The 8,688-nt window shown below is 37.7% G+C and overlaps 1 protein-coding gene across 1 annotated transcript; it reads right to left on the bottom strand.

The window, feature by feature from the left end:
* Window positions 1-4,067: 4,067 nt before the first annotated feature.
* On the bottom strand, window positions 4,068-5,755 carry NPY5R (neuropeptide Y receptor Y5). The gene has a single exon (XM_060011595.1). It carries the CDS (start codon window positions 5,753-5,755, stop codon window positions 4,385-4,387), a length of 1,371 nt encoding a protein of 456 aa, XP_059867578.1. The 3' UTR covers window positions 4,068-4,384.
* Window positions 5,756-8,688: the final 2,933 nt, after the last annotated feature.

Genomic DNA, 8,688 nt, shown 5'->3' with positions numbered 1-8,688 from the left:
TGCCTTTCTTTTTATTTATTTATTTATTGTTATTATTTATTTTTGGCTGCGTTGGGTCTTCGTTGCTGCCCGCAGGCTTTCTCTAGTTGTGGCGAGTAGGGGCTACTCTTTGCTGTGGTGCATGGGCCTCTCACAGCAGTGGCCTCTCCTGCCACGGAGCACGGACTCCAGGCGTGCGGGCCTCAGCAGTTGTGGCACGTGGGCTCAATTGTTGTGGCTCGCGGGCTCCAGAGCACAGGCTCAGTCGTTCTGGCGCAGGGCTTGGTTGTTCCATGGTATGCGGGATCTTCCCGGATCACGGCTCGAACCCGTGTCCCCTGCATTGGCAGGCGGACTCCCAACCACCGCGGCACCAGGGAAGCGCAGGTGTGCCTTTCTTATAGCAATCTTACAATCTTTACACAAAAAAGCTGTAATTTTAACATGAGATAAAAAGATACTTCACAAGAAGTGCAAGTTTTGTGTGCCTGTTGACATAGCTGTAGCAACAGCCTCATGAATTTCCTTTTCTTTGTTTAAAAGGTCCTTAAACTGGATTCATTTATCTTGAAGTGGTGGGCAACCACAGCTGCAGACCTCAATCTATGGTACATATCAAGTAATTCAACTTTTTCTTATAGTGTCATGACTTTTCTCTGCCTCTTGGAAGCACTTCCAATAACACTAGTGGTACTTCTTATGGATTTACGGTTATTCATGGTTTATGCTATCGCACTAAGCAAGGTGAAAAACATGCGAGAAGTGTGACTGATCACTTTTTACTGTGATATGCAATTTACCGGACAAAAGAACTGCTCACATGGAGATAATGAGTGTCACATGGTTAAGAGGACGGTGGCTGCAAAATTGCTACATATGCACTATGGTTAATTTTATGCAGTTATGATATAAAACTGCATCTTTACCTTCGTTTACATTTCTCTCAACTATGAATAGTGCCATGTACAGTCTGCATTTGTGTGCATAGGTTTTGTTAAATTTTAACTCTAATAGATTTGTGTGTATTTTATGGTAGCAAATGATAAAATAGACTAGTATCTACATATATTTTATGCATTCATGACACCTAACTTTTTTCTTAATTTTTTTCTTTTCTTTTTTTGCTATTTCTATCTAGGATGTGCAGTTCATCTGCGACTTTATTCAAATTGTCACAAAATTTTTTCCAATATATTTATTGAAAAACATCTACATATAAGTGGATCTCCAAAAATTTTTGCAATATATTTACTGAAAAAGTCCACATATAAGTGGATCTGCTTAGTTCAAACCTGTGCTGTTTGGAGCAACTGTATCCATGGAAGAAATTATTATTCATAATAACCTTCTAAAACAATTAATCCCCCTCTTAATGACTTCTATTCACCAATCCATTTAAACTTCTCTACTTACTTACTTAGTTATTAATTAATTATTAATTATTCTTCTTAATTATTAAGAACATTCAGTCATTTCTGGTTAGGGAAGATAAATGGCTACCTTTCAGTTCAATAGTTTAAGAGCCCCAAATTAGTTTATCCAGTTTAACTAAACTCATTTATCAGCAACCATAAAATCTGTGGAGTTTGACACTTATTGTACATTTGCTAGTGTAAGTTACTCTAACAGGATAAAATACCTCTTTATGTGTTTATATTTGCCCTTGTCGGTGGGTTTTCCCCCTTTGGCCACTGAAGTTAAACCTTGAAGTCACTGCCCTAGTGAAAAATTTAAAATTTCTTTTAAATAAGAAGTCATTCTTCAACTTAGACTTTTTTGTTTTGGGTCTGAGGTGAGACAATAGTCTTAAATCCAAGCATTTAAAGGGGAAAAGGGTTTTAAATCACAAAAGCTTCCTTTTCCAAATACAAACCTTGATATTCTGAACACAGTTTTACCGTAAGCCGTAGTGCAGAGAAATATAAAGATTTTATTAGCAAGGAACATTCTTAGTCGGCAGAAAGCAGCAGAAGTCCTTAGAATAAGAAGAAGGAAAGAAAGAGAAAAGCAAAAGTGAACCAAAGTTTCTTCACTTTTTTTTTCTGCTCTCCTATCAAAACTTGGGGAGGACACTCATATAACCCCAGGTAGATTAGAGGGAAGCTAAAAGCAGTGGTGGCTTTACCTAGTTTCATGTTTGAAAATCTAGAAAGGAACTGGAAAGCAGATGCTTTGGCAGCAACATGAGGTGAACAACACTGTGGACAGGGTGGCTTGTAGCGTTTGGGCAGAGAAGGCCTGGGGAAGTCCATGCTGCCTCAGTTCTAGGTGAGCTACGTGAGCAGTAAGCATTCATACTGGAATGATGCGGAATATTTCCTGCCGTATCAATAAACAAAAGATGTCACCGTCGTCAGTGATTGCAGCCACTTCCTACAGCGAGCCCTGAGGGGACTCCCAAGGAAAGAATACCTGCCAGGTAGCAGCCATCAGACTGCAGCCACTGTGAGCCCCGAGGAAACTCAGGATGTGAAAACATAGGATACGGCCCCAGAGAGCTGAGGTGCATCTCAAAGGAATGATTTCGGTGAGCACAGACTCTTGCATGTTCCCATATATAGAAAAGTGCTAAATTCCTTAACTTGAGATTTCTGGTTTTCTTTAATTAACAAGAATATTTTTATGCTCCCTTTGCCCTTTGCTGCAAACCTTCTCTATATCCTCACTCTTTGCCCACCGCCTCCTGAGAGCGGTTCTCTCAGGGTTACTTGAGAGTCTGCCTCCCGGGCTTGAAGTCCTAAAACTTCCCGTCGAATAAAACAGAACTCTCAACTCTCAGGTTGTGAATATCTTTATAGTCGACAATACCTTTCTGAAGAGTTCTTGGTGATAAAGTTCCTGAAGTGTCCCCGCCCTTGGCAGGGACAAGACCCCACAGAGCAGACAGCCCAGGCTCAGGACAAACTGGGAAACGTGGTGGAGATTCAGAGGGACCTCACAGCCAGTGAGTTTACATCAGCAGGGGTGGAGAACGCGGGGGCTGAACCCTCAGGCCTGGACCCTGCTGAGAATAGACCATACATTCTACAACACACGGAGAAGCTGATGGAACAGAGAGACCAGGCAAGACAGTTACCTCTCACCTGGAGCTGGGCAGGAGTCAGCAGAGGACACGTGGGGACCAGCACCATCTTCTGCTTCCCCTATGTGTAGGCCTTGCCTAGGGAAGCAGGAGAGGCCCGAAAAAAAGCCCCCGTAGAGAGTCTGGACTTTCAATTGACTAAACAATGACCAGAGTTATCTACTGTTTGAAAACCTAAACGGTTTCTTGTTTTGCTCAGTTGTTTTCCCTTATGAACAGGAATCCATACAGGAGACGGTTAAATCAGAGAAAGGAACTGAAGACAGCATTATTATTTTGCACATCTGAGCCTCATGTGAAAACATTCATTATTTTCAGGGACTTAGTTCTATAAAAAACTGACTAAAACAAATAAAAAGCTCCACTTGAAAAGACTGACTTCAATCTAGTAAGATAGCATATGAGACCTCAGTACTGAAATGGCATAAAGTATATGAATCATTCTTCATCTTGGCCAAAAACATTAAAACATTAAAACATTTGGCCAAAAAAAAAAAAAAAAAAACTTTTTTTCCCCTGTAGACACTTCAAGTATTCTTTACAATTATTTAATACTTGGAAATATAGATACCATTTATATTTCAAATTTTAGAATATAAAAGATGTATATGAAACAATCTTTGTTTGATAGCTTAATGTCATGGTATAAGTCTAGAAAAGATTTAAAATCTATTTTTATTGGATAAATTAACTGTGTATTACTAGGATAGTGGGGAATAAATTGACAATTTGACCAATCATCAATAATAGGATATAAAAATTTTCCTTTAGAGGTTCTAAAACTGTACCCAATGTTGACATTTAATTTATGACTTAGGCATATATCTGTCACTTAGTTATGGTTTGCTGGTCATATTAAAGTTTTCTGTATTGTCAGAAACTAACTATTAAGAAATCTGTGAAGTAAAAATGAAGATTATTAGATGTTCCTCATACCTGAAATTAAATGTCTTAGGAGAAATGGTTTTGCTTATAATTTTGAACAAAAAATACTGAGATGGTTAAATATAACTTTTATTTTAAACAAGAACTTACAATTCATTGGTTTACAGGACAAGCTGAAATGGAAGGTAATATAACTACTCTTTAAAATGAAATTACAGATTGGATTGACAATGACTTTATACAACTAAATGAATTTATCATATTATAACATGTTAAAGTTATCTTCCATATATTAGGAACTGATATCCAAATCCAGCATTCTTACACATAAATTAAATTCTGTAAGTTAACAAAATTTGTTGATTATACATATACAGTCACTGTGAATATATTTTAGATGATCCCCATACTTGTACTTTCCTTGGAAAACATTGAGAATTATGACATATGAAGACAGCGTATAAGGGACCTTAAGTCGGCTTTGATCCCATTATTAAGAAATCCATATAGAATTGGATTAAGACAGCAGGACATCATGCCTAGCAAGTGACAGATGCAATACACCAACTTGAAATGCCTGTTTGAAATCAGGCTATCGTTAAAATCGGTCACCACATGGAAAAGGTGCAGAGGCATCCAGCTCACTGCAAACACTAGTATCAAGATGGTCAGTCTGTAGAACACACTTCGAGATCTTTTTTTTAATCTCATGATAGAACAGTTTACTCTCATCTCATGAACATCTGAGTTTTCTTCCGCTTTCACCTCAAAGCAAGTGGGGACCCCTGGTATAAACTTACGGGATGAAGGGGGCTGACTTTTCCCAGAGCCCGAGTGTTCTGGAAGCCTTCTTGAGCGGTTCTCTGGAGGAGGTCTCGCCGGAGCAGGCAGCACGCATGCTGTCTTCTTGCTGTACCTCCTTCTGTGCTTTCTGATGAACGAATAGCTCCATTTCCGGCTGCTGGAGACCCTCACCTGAGGCCCACTCTTTTTGGAAGGATGGAGAGTTAAGTTGATCATCTCATTTTCTTCTAGTTGGTTTTCTTGGTTGGACAATCCACAGCTTATACTCCTGCAGACACTGGTATGACTTACAGTTAGACAAACTAAGGGCAGAATATACTGAACGAGCAATAAAGAGATAGTGAAAGCAATTCGGTATGCATCGGATGGCCATGACTCGACACATAAATACCTGCTGCTGAGCAACGCTGAACCAAATGTCTCCTGAAGTTCCACAAGGCTGTGAAACACTGGGAGGGGAGAACACATTGCAAAGCCTAGTGTCCAGACAGTAGCGATCAGGAAATAGCCATGATTTGCTGTTAAATGATTAGATACAGGATGCTTTATCATATGATACCTGACGATGGCGATAGATATTAAAATTAAAGTGGAAACCAGAACTGTCACACATTGAAGGAAAGGCATAATATGACACATGACCCTGCCAAACATCCACTGATCCAGCAAGACAGAGGTCAGTGTGAAAGGTGAGCAAAACAGCACAACCAAGATATCGGAGAAGGCCAGATTCCCAATGAGGAAGTTGACCGTTGTCTTCTGATTTCGCTTCCTCATGAGAGCCATTAAAATAAGTAGATTCCCCATAAAACCAAGAAGACTTACAAACGTATAGAGTCCAATCAGAAAATACTGCAAGTCATCGACACTGCTTTTGTAGTCATCCCAGACTGGGAAGTCAGAATTCCGAGTGGCAGCAGTATTGTTCTCTGCAGCAAATGTCTTGTTATAATAATCCTTGAGCTCTGAAGCCATATTATTCTCCTGCTTGGAATAAAAAGACATTAGTTAGCAACTCGAAAAAAAACTCCATGACTACTATAAATTAATCCATTGAGAAGGAAACATTATACCATGTGTTCCCATTACCTTATTCATTTACTAAAAAGTTTAGGGAAGTCTTTAACTGGCAACAAGTACAGTGTAAATGTCAACCAATAACAATTACAGTAAGTGTAAATCTATCATCACTTCTATGGTGTGTTGACTCGTGTTAAAATAGCAGAACTTTTTTTTTTTAATTTATGTATAAATAATGTAAGGGACAGAAAAGACAAATGTGGATAAGAACTTCAAGATTATAATAGCTAATTAATATTGTTCTCCAGTCAAGGTACCTGATACATGTTGTAGTCATATAATCTTACCTTAAACATTCCTTCCTCTCTTACATCAATCAAGGTCAAACTTAAAAGTCACCTGCCCTAAAGTGTTCCTTCATCTGTTCAACTGGAACCTTTTGGAACCTCCATGTATTTCTGTTTATAGCTGTCTGATGCTACATGACACAATTTGCTTTGCACTGCAATTATAATAAAAATCAGTATACCTTATTTATGTATAAGCAATGGAAAAGTGAAACTGTGTTTTACTCACTGTGGTATCTACCATAAAACATGGCACAGTAACTTCACCATGGAAAGTGTTAAATAAATATATGTGGGAAAATGAAAAATTCAAACAAAAATAAATATTTATGGGGAAATGAGAAATTCAAACAAAAAGCTAATATCCTAAATATATCCAGTTCATATAATCTTCAGATTTGAGCTTCTCAAGTGTAGAAACACTATTCCATGACCTACATGTATAGAGTAGGCACTCAATAAATGTTTATCACATGGTACTGTTGACTATGTGAACACAATTGGATGGCAAAATCATTTCATGACTAATTCTCAGTCCTCTGAGAGGTGCAGATTACCATGAATTAAACCACTAAGCAGCTGGCTACTGGTGTTTTTAAAAACAAAATTTACCTGTTTATTTTTTAATTTAAAAATTGAAAGTAGATTTCAGCATTAAAAAGATTAAATAAATTCATATTTTTTAAGGAAGATAACACGGCATAAAGTTAAATGTAGAAGTGATACTAATATAACATCCCATAATAAGTTTTTTCACCTCAAGGAAATTAATAATGTAATATTAATACCACAATGATATTACTTTTATTTTTACTTTTTTTTAATTGGAGTATAATTGCTTTACAATGTTGGGTTACTTTCTGCTGTACAGTGAAGTGAATCAGATATATGTATACATATATCCCCTCCCTCTTGGACCTCCCTCCCACCTCCCCCCATCCCACCCAACCAGGTCATCACAGAGCACCGAGCTGAGCTCCCTGTGCTATACAGCAGTTTCCCACTAGCTATCTAGTTTACACATGGAAGTGTATTTATGTCAAACCTAATCTCCCAATTCATCCCACTCTCCCCTTCCCCCTCTGTGTCCACATGGCTGTTCTCTACCTCTGTGTTTCGATTCCTGCCCTGCAAATAGGTTCATCTGTACTATTTTTCAAGATTCCACATATATGCGTTAAGACACAATATTTGTTTTTCTCTTTCTGACTTACTGACTTACAGCACCATTTATTAAAGAGGCTGTCTTTTTTCCGTTGTATATTCTTGCCTTCTTTGTCATAGATTAGGTGACCATAGGTGTGTGGGTTTATCTCTGGGCTTTCTATCCTGTACCATTGATCTATATTTCTGTTTTTGTGCCAGTACCATATTGTCTTGATTACTGTAGCTTTGTAGTATAGTCTGAAGCGAGGGAGCCTGATTCCTCCAGCTCTGTTTTTCTTTCTCAACACTGTTTTGTCTATTCGGGGTCTTTTGTGTTTCCACACAGATTGTAAAATTTTTTGTTCTAATTCTGTGAAAAATGCCACTGGTAATTTGATAGGGATTGCACTGAACCTGTAGATTGCTTTGGGTAGTATAGTCGTTTTCACAATATTGATTCTTCCATCCAGGAGCATGGTATCTATCTCCATCTGTTAGTGTCATCTTTGATTTGTGTCATCAGTGTTTTATAGTTTTCTGAGTACAGGTATTTTGCTTCCTTAAGTAGGTTTATTCCCAGGTATTTTATTCTTTTTGTTGCAGTGGTAAATGGGAGTGTTTCCTTAATTTCTCTTTTTGATCTTTCACTGTTAGTGTATAGGAATGCAATAGATTTCTGTGCATTAATTTTGTATTCCTGCAACCTTACCAAATTCATTGATTAGTTCTAGTAGTTTTCTGGTGACATCTTTAGGATCTTCTATGTATAGTATCTTGTCATCGGCAAATAGTGACAGTTTTACTTCTTTTTTTCCAATTTGTATTCCTTTTATTTCTTTTTCTTCTCTGATTGCTGTGGCTAAGACTTCCAAAAGTATGTTGAATAATAGTGGCAAGAGTGGAAATCCTTGACTTGTTCCTTATCTTAGAGGAAATACTTTCAGTTTTTCATCGTTGAGAATGATGTTTGCTGTGGGTTTGTCATTTATGGCTTTTATTATGTTGAGGTAGGTTCCCTCTATGCCCACTTTCTGTAGAGTTTTTATCATAAATGTTTGTTGATTTTTGTCAAAAGCTTTTTCTGCATCTATTGAGATGATCATATGGTTTTTATTCTTTGTTTATGTGGTGTATCACATTGATTGATTTCTATATATTGAAGAATCCTTGCATCCCTGGGATAAATCCCACATGATCATGATGTATGATCCTTTTAATGTGGTGTTGGAATCTGTTTGCTAGTATCTTGTTGAGGAAGTTTGCATCTATGTTCATCAGTGATATTGGCCTGTAATTTTCTTTTTTGTGTGATATCTTTGTCTGGTTTTCGTATCAGGGTGATGGTGGCCTTGTAGAATGAGTTTGAGAGTCTGCAATTTTTTGGAAGAGTTTGAGTAGGTTAGGTGTTATCTCTTCTCTAAATGT

The sequence above is a fragment of the Delphinus delphis genome, chromosome 5 (assembly GCF_949987515.2).
Source record: "Delphinus delphis chromosome 5, mDelDel1.2, whole genome shotgun sequence".
Classification (NCBI taxonomy): Eukaryota; Metazoa; Chordata; class Mammalia; order Artiodactyla; family Delphinidae; genus Delphinus; species Delphinus delphis.
This window is presented reverse-complemented; position numbering and strand designations above follow the sequence as displayed.